This window comes from Gekko japonicus, unplaced genomic scaffold, assembly GCF_001447785.1.
Source record: "Gekko japonicus isolate JY-2015 unplaced genomic scaffold, Gekko_japonicus_V1.1 scaffold972, whole genome shotgun sequence".
Lineage (NCBI taxonomy): Eukaryota > Metazoa > Chordata > Lepidosauria > Squamata > Gekkonidae > Gekko > Gekko japonicus.
The window spans coordinates 286,416-300,276 of NW_015165266.1; the positions used below are offsets into that span (position 1 = coordinate 286,416).

Genomic DNA, 13,861 nt, shown 5'->3' on the forward strand with positions numbered 1-13,861 from the left:
TGGTCAGGCCTCACCTGGAGTACTGTGTCCAGTTTTGGGCACCACATTTTAGGAAGGATGTTGACAAGCTCGAGCATGTCCAGAAGAGGGCAACGAGGATGGTGAGAGGGTTGGAATCCAAGTCTTATGAGGAAAGGCTGAAAGAGTTGGGTATGTTTAGCCTGGGAAAGAGAAGGCTTAGAGGGGACATGATTGCAGTCTTCAAATATTTGAAGGGCTGTTATGTAGAAGATGGAGCAGATCTATTCTCTCTTGGTACAGATTGCAAGACTAGATCTAATGGGTGGAAATTACAAGGGAGTTGATATGGGCTAAATATCAGGAGAAACTTCCTAACTGTAAGAGTAGTTGAGCAGTAGAACAGACTGCCTTGGGCGGTGGTGGATGCTCCTTCGCTGGACGTTTTCAAGCGGAGGCTGGACGGCCATCTTTCGGGTATGTTGTTGGGCTATCTTTCGACTATGCTCCTGCAGAGTGCAGGGGCTTGGAGTAGATGACCTACAAGGTCCCTTCCAACTCTAACGTTCTGTGATTCTACGATTCTATGAAATGGTAAGTATCTGAGAGATCACTTCCACCTCTACAGATCTGCCCTGGATTTGAGATCTCCTTGTGCCCAGATATATGAACCCATGCTATCTAAAGTAAGAACAAGGGACTTCTTTCCTATGGCTCAAAAGTTATAGAATGCTTTACTAGCTGAAGATTGTTTGGCCATCTTTCTCCTGGCCTTCTGACAGAACTTCAGTGTTAGTCTGTGGAAGAACAGCTGGATTTGAGTCCAGTAGCACCTTAGAGACTAAAAATTTTTTGGAATATAAGCCTTCGAGAGTTAAAGCTCCCTTCATCAGGGTATTTAACTCTTGAAATCTTTTACCCCCAAAATCATGTTTGTCTTTAGGCCGTGATCACATGAACACTTTGTGCCAATATTGTTGTTGTACCTTTGTGGATTTAAAGAGCACAATCAGACAGCAACATCTGCCTTCCATGCTCCAGTAGTCACCATCCCATTCTGTGCTGCTTTGGAGTAATCAGGTACTGGGAAAAGTCTGGTGTTCACAGATATCAACACTTTCACCCTGCATTTCTGGATATCTGAACTCCCCTGGTGTGAGTTCAACCCAGTTGGGAACTCTGATCGCTTTGTTCCGTTTTTGCTCCTTGTTTTTTTTAGTTAGCAATGTGCGCATAACCGCATCTTCATGCACACCAGCAAGCTTACAGTCGTCCTCTGAGGTGGGGGGGGGAGGGAAGTGCAGGCTGAGAAGCCTCCTTTGTCTTTTTGTCATGCCAGTTCTGCTTACAGCTTTACAGCACACAGGGTGGGGAAAGGGTTAATTGAAAAGATGAGTTTATTCAGAGGGGGAGGCAGCCTCCTCCAGCTGTCAAAACAGAGTGGTGCTTCAAATAAGCAGATATGTGCATATGCAAAAGACAAATGAAAAAAGAAGCCACCTGACTACCCACTCTGTGGTTGCCCCACAGCAATAATCTGAATGGTCAACTATGGGGCGAGCGCTCAGTGAGGCCACTTCAGGGTGTGTTGTCTGGTCATCCCATGACAATGTAAACTGTTTCAAATAGGGACACCAACAGATTGTGCCAAGCCTCCAGTGTGACCGCAGCCCTAGAGTGCTACTGGACTTGAATCTAACTTAATTCAGAAAGCCACTGATACAGAGTGAACTACCGGGTTGGATCCAACCAGCTTTTCTTTGGTGAAAAAAGAGAGGAAGGAGTCCTCTTTGACCACCCAAAAGCCTATGCTGGAGATCATGAGAAATATAGTGAAGATTGAGTGAAAAAGCTGGTTGGATCCAACCCACTATTTTTACACTGAGTCTTATTGCTGCTGATTTGATATTTTATGGTTGTTGCCTATCAGATATTTATTTTATATTGTGCATTATGTTTTTTATTTGTTGATGCATTTACTAATAATATTTTGGGATTCTGCTTACAAAAGATGAAAAGTGGGGTATTAATTGCCTAATGTTAAAACAATAAACAATATAAGATATTATGCAGACTTCAAAACTGAGAACAAAGAATACTTCAACTCCAGAGTGGAGAAACTGTTAGTAGATCTAGTAGGTACAGGAGAGGAGAAGCATATGGACAGAATTTTATGAAGCTCAGTTGTTGAATGACTGCAGTATCCAAGGTAAGAATCTGTCCCTGACAGTAGCAAGTTTTTTTTAGGAGAATGAAGAACATTTAGGAAGCTGGAATACCTAATTTGCTGCTTTTTCTCCCACATATTTCACTTCCTTTTTTCAGTCTGATTTAATAAACAAAGAGTCATTCTGCATTCTTATGCATATCATTTTATGTCAAAGCATTCCACCAAATATAATTTGCTAATCAACGATGTAGCTTTCTTGTTTCATGTTAATTTTATGATATGACTAAGGGGGAAAAGGATAAGTAAGAAAAAAGAACAAAAGGGGAAGAAGTACAGTGAATGAAAACTCAGAACTCAGTTTTCTGCTAATTGTGCAATAACCCATGTTTTCTTCCTGCAGCATTCTGATGCCAACTGCAACCTGAAGAAGCGGATGAACTCTATGATATCTCAAACAGAGCAGTCTCCTGAAGCAGGCATATTGTCCAATAGTGCATCTCAATGTCAGCCATCATCTGTTCCTTCACCACCACCATTACCACCACCACTTCCACCAATTGGAGGGACAAGTAAAATAGATCAGTACTCCAGGATCCTTTTCCCGGTGGCATTTGCGGGATTCAACCTAGTATACTGGGTGGTTTACCTTTCAAAAGACACAATGGAAGTGAGTAGTGACCGTCAATAGTGATGTCATACTGCACCATGAGGTTCTGCTTTGGTCCAGTACTAAAGTTTAGCATAAATACAGCATTTAATATCTTATATGAACAAATAAATATAATTACTATTTCAAAGGTGGTGGAAAATCTTTGTATATGGCGTTTATATGACCCATAGGATAAATATATCCTATAAATAACCTGCCTACCTTTTTTCTTCTTCTCACATTGACACAGAGAGTACTCCATCTTTCTGTGTTATACCTCTGAGGATGCCAGTCACAGTTGCTGGTGAAACATCAGGTACTACAATGCCAAGACCACGGCCATACAGCCCAGAAAATCTACAACAGCTTTTGTTGGGGAGTTGCTTGGTTTATTGTTACTGTTTCAGAATCTCATTAATGCTCTTTCTGGTGTAATTGTTTATGGGCTGAGTAACTTACTTTGACAAGCCTTTATTGACATACGTATATACATACAAAAGGAGATCAGATTAAATATAGATCAGAAAATACAAATCTGTATAGGGTAAAATTGGAGCTGCGGTGCAGAAAAACAGTATGAAAGCAGAAAAACCTAATGGTTACTTATCAGAACGTATAGCCATAGCACTAAGAAGAAACCTTGCTACTATTTCAGTTATTTCTGTATCTTGATTATCAAGCAAAAACAGAACCTTAAAATCGTCAGGAATTTCTGAGAATTGAGCCAATATAGGATACAGAAGATCCTGGCGGGGCAGCAGATAAAAGGGACATTGAAGGAGAACGTGGGGGACAGTTTTGACACAGTCCTTCTTACAAGGACAACACCTGCTGGAGTAGGGGATCCCCTGGAATCTGCCAGAGAGAAGAGCAGAAGGAAGAACATTAAATCTGGCCCAGGAGATGGCTCTGCGCAAATTTGGAGCAATAAGTTGATAAAGATATACAGCTGGAAGATTTGCATTTGGAACAATCCCTAAATTTAGGGGAGAACAGGTTCTGTTCTATAGAGAGTTTGCAACTCTGAGCCCAATAAACTAGATTTTATTTTTTAAAAAGCCTCAGGCTCAGAAAGCAAGGATAGAGATTCTAAGGGTAAATTCAAGGAGTATATTTTGGCTTCGATGTGAGATAGCCAGCTAGAATTCGCAGATTCAGAAAGTAATTGATACAGATAACTAGAGGGGTCAGAGTTGGAGTCACAGCCAAAATTTAATGGTGTGGATCCATGCCTTAGTAACCAAGTTCAAAACCTAAGGTGAAACTATGAATGACAGTGTTTAGACCACAGTCTTTACAATAGTTATATTCTCAGTCCTGGATAAATGTGGGTTTACAATGATGACAGTTGTTTTAATTGTAATAGCATGGATGGTGTTGTTATAATTTGCAAAATCAAAGTATTAAAATAATTGTTGCTAGAGGAATCCAACATCCTCTTCTATGTAAGATCAATTTGTAAATGGCTTCTCTAGCACGCGCACACAGAGACACACATGCAATCGGATTAATGCCTTGCATTTCATAGTTTAACTAGGGCATTCACACTCTTCTCATAATCACAGTGGAATTCACATCTTTGCAAACTAGCACAGGCAGTAACATGCCTGAGATAGAGACTGATGGAGAAAGATTTCTCCTTTGTGTTCCTGAGAGCCAGCATGGTATACTGGATAGAGTGTTGAACCAGGATCTAGGAGACCCAGGTTGAGGTCTCTCTGCCATGGAAGTCACTGGTTGGCTAGTCACATATTTTTAGAGTGCAATCATGCACACTAAATAATCCACTTTCAATGCACTTTCCAACTGGATTTTACTGTGTGAATTGGCAACTTATCTCCTGCCTATAGATATTAGTTCCCAGGCATATAGCAAATGCTGTGGAAGGAGGACTCCATGGCATTGTACTCCATTAAAATCCCTGTTCCCAGATGTAGTGATCTCATGTATCTCAGTGGTCCAGGCATTCCAATGGGGTCGCTATTGTGCTGTTTTAGTGTTGTGTTATAGCGCTATAGCGCTCTTAAAAGAATGTTAAGAAAAGGATGGAGATCACCTGCGTGGGCGAAAAAGGGTGGAAAAAACTAGGGGGGCATGTTACACAGCACCCCGTAGTGCTCCGGGAGCTGTATACAAAATTAAAGACCAATTGGAAGCAGTTTGCAAGTAAAATGGCTCAGGAATGCTTCCCTAACAGGACAGGAGCGTTCGTGTCTGAAAGGGTCAGTTATTCCATTAGGGAGCCATTACTAAAACGGTTCTGTCTGAAATGTCAGTACAGAAACCGTTAGTGAACAGTTCCTGAAACAGAATATATCGGCTGTCTGAAATTCCCCAAACTGTAACTCTGCAATGCTCCCTCTAAGCTGTGGAGTCCTGTGAGCAAAAATTCCACTTTGTGAGCAAGTTATATGGCTACTGCATATATTAGTTTGCTCTGGAGCCATTCTTCCTGAGCTAAGACAAAAATGTGAGCCAGAGGCTAAAAAACTGAGCCAGCTATCACTAACTCAGTTTAGAGGGAACACTGGCTGAACGTACAGGGGATCCCCAGGTCCCCCCCTGGAGGCATGGCATTCTGAAATGCTGGCTATCAAAAGTAGAATGCTGTTTTCAAGCTGGGAAGGAGCTAGTTTTAAAAAATATGCTCTCAAACTGTGCATTCCAGAGCTTGCACTTCCTATTTTTAAATCTCCCGATCTCATGCATCTCAATGGAGTCCAGGTATTCCAATGGGGTTGCTATTGTGCTGTTTTGGTGTTGTGTTATAGCACTATAGCGCTCTTAAAAGAACAAAAAGATGAAGATCACCCATGCAGGTGAAAAAGGGCGGGAAAACAAAGCGGTGCAGTCTGAAATGCCAAACCGCTTCAGAGACAGCTCCTTACCAGTAGGGGAAAGGCTGTGTGAAATGGCCGCCCCTGTTTACTCCAAGATAGTACAATAAAGGCTTAAAAAGGGTAATTGAAATTCCCCGGAGGCACTGGTGAAATCTGGGGAACTGAAAGGAAAGGGCTGAGAAGAGCTTAGGCTGCAGTCCTAAAGACACTTTCTTGGGAGTAAGCTCCAAAGAATAACATGGGACTGAATTGCTCCCTTTAGGTAGGATGAGTGGAAGAGTACAGAGACTGAAGAAATGATTGGTGGTGGAAGCAGGAACTTATAAAATGCCAAGTCCAAGGGAAAAGGGAAAGAGGGGATATGAGGAAAAACTGTTCCTCCCGTTCAGTGTTGTATGGTTATAGGATAGCAAAAAGGCAGCAAAGGAAGCCTAGTAGACAAAGATCCAGGTCCTTGAGGGGCAGAAAATCCAAGCAAGCAAAAGTGCAAAGAAGCTGAGTTTGACATACTGACATGAAGTAACCAGCAACATTTCAGAAATGATGCTATTGGTTTCTCTGTGGTCAAATAGTTGCCAGTGAGTCCAAGAACTTCCCATCCATTCTGGCAATTGATGAATTGCAAGTTTCCAGTTCTGACCATCATGGCTGAGGCAATTAATTTGAACACTGTGATGAAATAATTATTAAAGAATAAAAACCCTAGAGGCAAGTTCATCCACATCAGAATGTGCCCTTTGTACAAACAGTGGATGTGAGTCAATGCTTACTTGGTCCCAAGTCACCTGTGACACAGTGGCATGTGTGTTCTTTTTGCGTGAACACAAAACTGGCTCAGTTTTGCATATATTTTGACTGAACATCAGACAGAGCAGTTGCAAATCGATCAGATAGAAAAATATAGACTTTTCTTACAACTGCAGATTGGGTAGAGCAAAAAAGTATGATTCAAAGTGGGATGACACAAGAGATAGTAATCCCTTATCAGACTGCATTTCAGTTACTGGAGAGAAAAATGGGTATAAATGAAATTGCTAGAAAGTGATTGTCATGCACACTTAGTATTGGGTCTTATTGAGTCAAGTCAGCTATGATTCTTCCATACAATATGTTGCTGATTTAGGTCTTGTGAGACAAATGAAAATCAATAGTAGCCGTGTTGCTTGATTGACTGTCCTGCAGAGAGTATTTGACTGAATTTTCTTTTGAATCTTTTCTTTCAGTTTTTCGAACCTACTGCAATGCATCTCCAAAATGATCATCAAGCCAACTGATGAGTGCAAACTTAGGCGTAACAGCGGAGTGAACAACCTGATGGGCTAAATTATTTCAAAGGACAATTGTGAAGCTGTAGCCACAGTGACTGTAAAATACTTCTGAGTTCTGAAAGAAATCACTTGAAGATGTGAATTTGTGGCATGTAGAAGACACAAGCCATGCAATGTGCTCAACTCTACCAACGGTGATTGGGTGACTGCAAGAACATGTTCTACTGTTGAGTCACTTTTTTGTTTTAGCTAGTTTGCTAAACGGATCAGAGCTCATATTTGGGGTTAATACAGTTTTCTACAGAAGAATTGTTACCCACTACAGAGTGCTGCCCTAGGCTAAATATGACTTCACATAATGTGATATTACAACAGTATCACTGTTGTCGTGTGAAAGTGTTGCATGAAAAAGTTTCAAAGAAGTATACTTCCATTTAAACTGATGTACAATCTGATGTCCTGAATTCAGAAGTCAGTCCCATTGAAAGTGCAATTCTATGCAGAGCTATTCTGGCTGATCGTACTGAAATCAGATTACAATGGAGTAACTCTGCAGTGTTCTGTAAGTGTACTGGATGTGTACTTGAGCATGGTAGATAGGATTGCAGCCTTGGTCCCATTCACTAAAATGTGACAAAAATGGCTCACACAAGAGCTGCTTCTATATTTAAGGATTTCAAAGACTAGTGCCCTTTGAAATAATATCTGCATCCCATAAAATAGACAAATAACACTGGGACTGATTTCCCACTAGCTGCTGTTCTGTCCTCACTCTTCCTTTCCCCCCGATTCTACATGTCAATATCCCACCACTTGTTGCGCGGCTGCCTTTTGCCCCGCAGCTTCACCCGATTTCCCTCGCATCTGCTCGATCCTCAAAAAACAGGATCGAGAATATGCGTGGAAAATCAGGTGAAGCTGTGGGCAAAAAGTGGCTGCGCAGCAAGTGGTGGGAAATTGACACGTAGAATTGGGGGAAAGGGAGGATGGAGCAGCGGCTAGTGGGAAATTGGTCTGTATTTTTTTTACTATTTCATTACAATCAGAATCAAAGTGCTAAAATGGTAGAATTTCTCCTGCTTCATCTTATGTTTAATGGGGAAGCTAATCTACATTCATGACCTTGAATTGAATCCTATGAACCATGAGTGGAAGATGTTCACTGACCTTGATTTTCCCCAGAAGCTGATGCTGGAGGACTGGGGAGCCTCAAGGGAAAAATTCTACAGATATGGGGGCCTGCAGTATAGAGTGTGGATCAGGTGACATCACCCCCATGATTGCTCATCTGCAATCGCAGAAACTCATCTCAGGATCAGAGAACTGGAAGCAATTTTTCCCCAGTTTTCCCTTCTTGCTGCAGCCACAACAAAATCCCTCCATCCCCCAGCACCAACCTTTAATGGAGGAATGGGAAGACAGGCAAGGTTTGATTCCATAAGCACCCTAGTATTTGCAAATTGTAGGATCCAACAATATGAGTAAAGAAACTGGGAGTGGTAGTTATTTCAGATTAAATAATATGGAATACACAGGTGTACTTTATATATGTTTTAGACGCTGATTTCCATTTCATACATAACATCTCTGATATTTGTGAATACTGTAATGCTATGATGAATGTTTTGATCCAAAACCCATATCTTGGTTTTGCATGATATACAATTTAGAGTGTAAGTATTTATTTATTTATTAATTAGACTTTTACCCCGCCCTCCCACCAAGGCGGCTCAGGGCGGCTTACAATAGTTTAAAACCAACATAACAATTAATACAATATAAGTCTAAAACAATACAGTCAATAAAATATCCAAATACACTTACTAAAATTGAGATTAAGACGTGGCGGCCTTCTATTATAAAGTGCTAGAACCATCAGTGTGGTCTGAGCTATTGAAACGCTTGCCGGAACAGCTCGGTCTTTACCGCTCTACAGAATTGGTAAAGATCCCATAGAGCTCGGATTTCATTTGGGAGCTGATTCCATAGTACTGGTGCAGCTAGGGAAAATGCCCTAGTTCTTGTCGATGTTAACTTAGCGTCCCTAGGGCCAGGGTGGACCAAGCGATTTTGTGAGTCGGATCTCAGTGCCCTTGGGGGAACGTATGGGGAGTGGTCCCTCAGGTAGACAGGACCCAGACCATTTAGGGCTTTAAAGGTCATAACCAGCACCTTGAAGTGTATCGGGAATGCTATTGGCAGCCAGTGCAGCGACCTCAGGACAGGTTGGATGTGCTCCCTCACAGGGAGACCCATCAGCAACCTGGCCACGGCATTTTGCACCAGCTGCCTCTTCCAGAATTGCCCCAGGGGCAGCCCCATGTAGAGAGCATTGCAGTAATTAACCTCGAGGTGACCATAGCATGGATCACTGATGCCAGATCGTTGCGTTCGAGGAAGGGGACCAACTGCCTTATCAGCCGCAGATGGTAAAAGGCTGCCTTGGCAGTGGCTGCTACCTGGGCCTCCATTGTCAAGGAAGTATCCAGGAGCACTCCCAAACTCCCGACCCTCGGAGCTGGCACCAATGGTGCCCCACCAAAGGCCGGAAGTGGGACCCCTACCCCCGTACCACTCCGATTCAGGCATAGGACCTCTGTCTTCATCGGATTCAGTTTCAGTCAACTCAGCCTAAGCCAGCCCGCTATGTCCCGCAACGCTCGGTCCAGATCTTCCAGGGTAGAGCCAGACTGACCGCCCAACAACAGATAGAGCTGGGTGTCATCCGCATATTGATCAATAACAATGACACATTTAATACATGTAGCAAGAAAACCAAGTCCAACTTATTCATTATCTCAATTTTACATGTAAACAGAGTCCAACTTATTCATTATCAGCAGAGTCCAGTATATTCCTCTATTACTCAATGAGTACACCGGTATTTACACTCATTTCAGCTATCTTTCTCAAGAGTAATCTTACAAAGTTCTTATGAAGTTCGAGGATGTTATCTTCTATGGATTATCAGTTCCATTGCATTTCTAGTATAGGAGCAAGCCAATAATTTAAATGTCTATTCGTAGCAGCCAGTCCATAATTTTATGTGGCAACAAGCCTACTTTAAATTGGCTGGTATTCGCTCTCCATGTCACATTGTTGGCCAGTAGCTCTCTAAGGAGTAAAAGGAATTTTTATAAAGTTCTTATGGAGTTGGAAGGAGCAGGCCAATAATTTGAATGTCTAATCGTAGCAGCCAGTCCATAATCCAGCCAGATAGATATGACATGCTGAAATGCACTCACCTCACAGAGAGCTATTGGCCAACAATACAAAATAGAGAGCAAATGCCAGCTAATTTAAAATAGGCTTGTTGCCACATAGAATTATGGACTGGCTGCTACGATTAGACATTCAAATTATTGGCCTGCTCCTATTCTAGAATTGAAAAATCTGTGACTTTTAACCATCAATCTAATGTCAGTCGTAGATACATACAATGAATAGTAGCATACAGTCACAGGCCAAATCAGGGCTGCCAACTCTGGGTTGGGAAATTCCTGGAGATTTGGGTGTAGTGCCTGGGGAGGATGGGGCTTGGGGAGGGGAGGGGCTTCAGAAGGGCATAATGCTATAGAGTCCACTCCCCAAAACAGCAATTTTCTGCAGAGTAACTGATTTCTGTTGTCTGGAGATCAGTTGTAACTCCAGGAGATCTCCAGGTCCCACCTGGAGGCTGGCAACCCTAGGCCAAAAGCAGGTTCATACAGGTACAGGCAGTCTCCCAGGTAGCATGATTTCCATAGCAGGTCCCAGTTAGATACTTTGCTCCACATTTTCAACTGGTTGAATTTCTAGATGACCTTCAAAGCTGGCCATATGCAAACCACACTAGTAAAGGTTTCCGTTGCTCGAAAGCCAGTTGAATCTGACTCTAGGGGCCAGTGCTTATCTCCGCTTCCAAGGTGAAGAGCCAGCACTGTCCGAAGACTATTGATTCTCCTCAGAAAATCCTCCTATTTCCCCCTAGTGGGGCTGAAGTCCTCTTGGGGGGAAACCCTTTAAAAATGACCTGGGGGATCATAACCACTTCAGGAAAGAATCAGTGAACCAGGAAAAGGTTAAGCATCCCCTTCCTTCCTGCTTCCTCATCTGAAAATGCCCTCCAGAAATCAATTAGCATTATAAGGGTCAAGTCACATAGTCCCACTGAAGTCCACAGGAGTGTTCATGCTTCATGTCAACTAAATTATGAATTTGCATAGTGATTATCGTTAATGGAAAAATAAGAGATACAAGATCATTCTATATTGTTGCTATGGAAGTTGATGGAACTGTTGCTAAATATCAGGTTTGAAATGATACATCTATGGTATATGTTTTCCACTTACCCCTTTAAATAAATTACAAGAGCACATAAAACTTGTTCGAAAGAAGTTGAAGGACTGATTACTGGCACACTGTGTACAATTCAGCCTATTTTTTCATACAGCCAGGGCTATTTTTGGGCAGGAACGCACAGGAATGGAGTTCCGGCTGGCTTCAGAGCTGGCCACACCCACTACAGCCAAAACCTCTGCATGCGTGGCTACAGAGGGAAGGCCTGGAGAGTGATTCCCCCCCCAGCGACTCCAAGGCGGGCAGGCCAGGGGCCCCCTGGAAGGATTGGGGAGGCATTTAAATACCTCCCCGTGCCTTCCCCAGCCTGTCCAAGGGCCGGCTTGCCTGGGCTCCCCACAGCCGCAGGGCGCCTGGGCAAGCCAAGGAAAGGCATGGGGTGTGGCCTAATATGCTAATGAGTTTCTGCTGGTGGGTGTAGCCTGTTGTGCTAATGAGTTCCTGCTTGGCTTTCCTCTCATTTTATATAGATGTATGGCAGCATGATGTATACTTTTGTAATACGTGTTTTTGCTATGTTTCTCATGTGTATGCACAATTGTAATAAGAGAGCGCTGTCTAATCAAATTGGAGCCTCACCCTGCTTTATTTCCAGATTCAATGGACACTGGATTGTGAGCACTGACAGTGTACTGTGAATTCCAGTTTAAATGCTGCTGTGTTCCAGACCCAGCTGAAGTCCCCTTTGCATGTTTCAGCAAAGCTGTGAAAAAGAGGAAGTACAAGTCATGCATTCCCTCTTTCACTGCTGTTTTGCAAATTTGTTTTTCCCAGTTATACTGTAACAAAGTAAGGATCCTCATACTACCCTCAGAGGGTGATGTGTTGAGTTTCAGATACAGAAATACTTCACGCATCTCCCCCTGGAAGATTGTTTCCCCCCCTTGCATACTATACTGGAAGCATGAAAGAAGGAACACATTTGTGGTTTTTTTGTCTATTACTTTAATAAGTGATCTGAAAATTTTCTATCTGGCTTGTGCAAATACATTTTTCTTTAATAAAATCGAAAGCATTTTCAGTATAATGTACATCTGTAAATATTCCTCCTTAGTTTTTAAAAGCATTTGATACAAAATAAATAAAGGTGGAACAGGAAAAATAGGCCTAGTGTAAACGTGCAGCAGAATAAGGTGGTAAAATTCTGAAGTGGTGCTGCAACCTGGTTTTCTTCCAGGTTTAATGGATCTGGAATTCTGAGCACTGACAGTGTGCTATGAAATAAAGCACTCTCCAGATCCACCATCTCCGACTTCAGGCAAGGAGATCCCATGTTTAATCCTCCACTATGTTAAAAAAAACAACCTGATTTAAAAAAAAAATCTAATGAAGAAGGGTTATGGCCTAACCCTTCATATGTAGTGCCAGTTTTCCACTTACAGAGAACTATTAATGTAGGGAAAAGGAAACTTCAGAAATGTACCCCACACCTTCATGTTGAAATAATATAGTCCATTATACCACTCCAGAATTTTACCACCTCATTCTGCAGCTTATGAGGACCAAGCCTAGGGTTATTAACATGATGCTCTAGGGAGAGATGGCCGCCGGAGCTCGACGAGGGTAGATTTAGACAAACTCTATGGTAGAACCAAATAGTTTTGCCTGAATCTTAGATTCACACCAGTGACATATCACTTCAGGGTATTTGCTGGAACTGACATTGTTCCATTGGCAAAGACATAGGGTTGCCAGCCCACAGGTCCGGGTGAGGGTTCCCCCACTCCTGGGGTCTAATCTGCCCCTGGCCAGTGGGGGAAGCCCCACCCCCAAGGGCAGCCACCCACCCGACCACCCCTATCCCTCCCTTCCTGTCTGATTTAAAGGGCTTCAGCTGATCAAGCAGGAACCACGTGGTCCGCTGACCAGCTGGAGGGCCCTTTAGATCTAGCAGGAGGGAGAGAGAAGGGCGGTCGTGGGCTGCACACTTGGCTGTAGTGCACGGGGCTGAAAAATGGTAAATCTGATGTTTTGAATTTACCTTTCAAAATGATCAGAACTCTTTACTTTTAGTTAATTCTTGCTTTACAACTTGCTCCTGTTTTATTGTCCCAAAGCAAAATAATAACCCTAAAGCCAACATGCTAGTAACGTCACATGGCATCAGGGGTAATTTCGTAGAAAAAGAGGTGCAGGAGCTCATTAGCGTAATTTATTAGCATAACTTGTTTGCATATGCCACACCCCCTGACATCACCGGAAGTGTCAGAAGGCAACACCCACTGCTCAGGCTCCACTGAACTGTTTTGGATTGCTAGGTATCGGGGGGGGGGGGCACGCAGATCTGTCCTCGCAGAGGAGGGAGCGCTTCTACCCGAATAAAACTTGGTCTTAAAGGTGCAACTGGACTTCTTTCGGACTGGGGCCCCTGGGCGGGGGTATATACACGCGCCGATCTGCCCTCACAGAGGAGGGAGAGCTTGTACCTGAAGGCGGGGGTGGGTTCTGTCACTTTCCTGGCTGCTTCTTGCTCCTCATGGCCCAACTGAAGGTTGCTGGGAGCAGGGGGTGGGGCTTGTTGCATGTGCCCACCCCCTGGGCTCCTTACTGCCGGAGCTCTGCTCCTGTGCGCTCCTGCAGGAAATGACCCCTGCATGGCATTGTTTAAATATGGCCCATTCAATGTGGAGTTTGAGAC

The 13,861-nt window shown here is 43.1% G+C and overlaps 1 protein-coding gene across 1 annotated transcript in view; it reads left to right on the forward strand.

Annotated features, from left to right (window-relative positions):
- GABRA6 (gamma-aminobutyric acid (GABA) A receptor, alpha 6) overlaps positions 1-6,891 on the forward strand; it is an 83,128-nt gene extending 76,237 nt beyond the window's left edge. Inside the window, exons 9-10 of the mRNA XM_015410210.1 lie at positions 2,529-2,795; positions 6,841-6,891. Coding sequence (XP_015265696.1) covers positions 2,529-2,795; positions 6,841-6,891 — 318 coding nt within the window. The remainder of the gene's footprint in view (positions 1-2,528; positions 2,796-6,840) is intronic.
- The last annotated feature ends 6,970 nt before the right edge of the window (positions 6,892-13,861 follow it).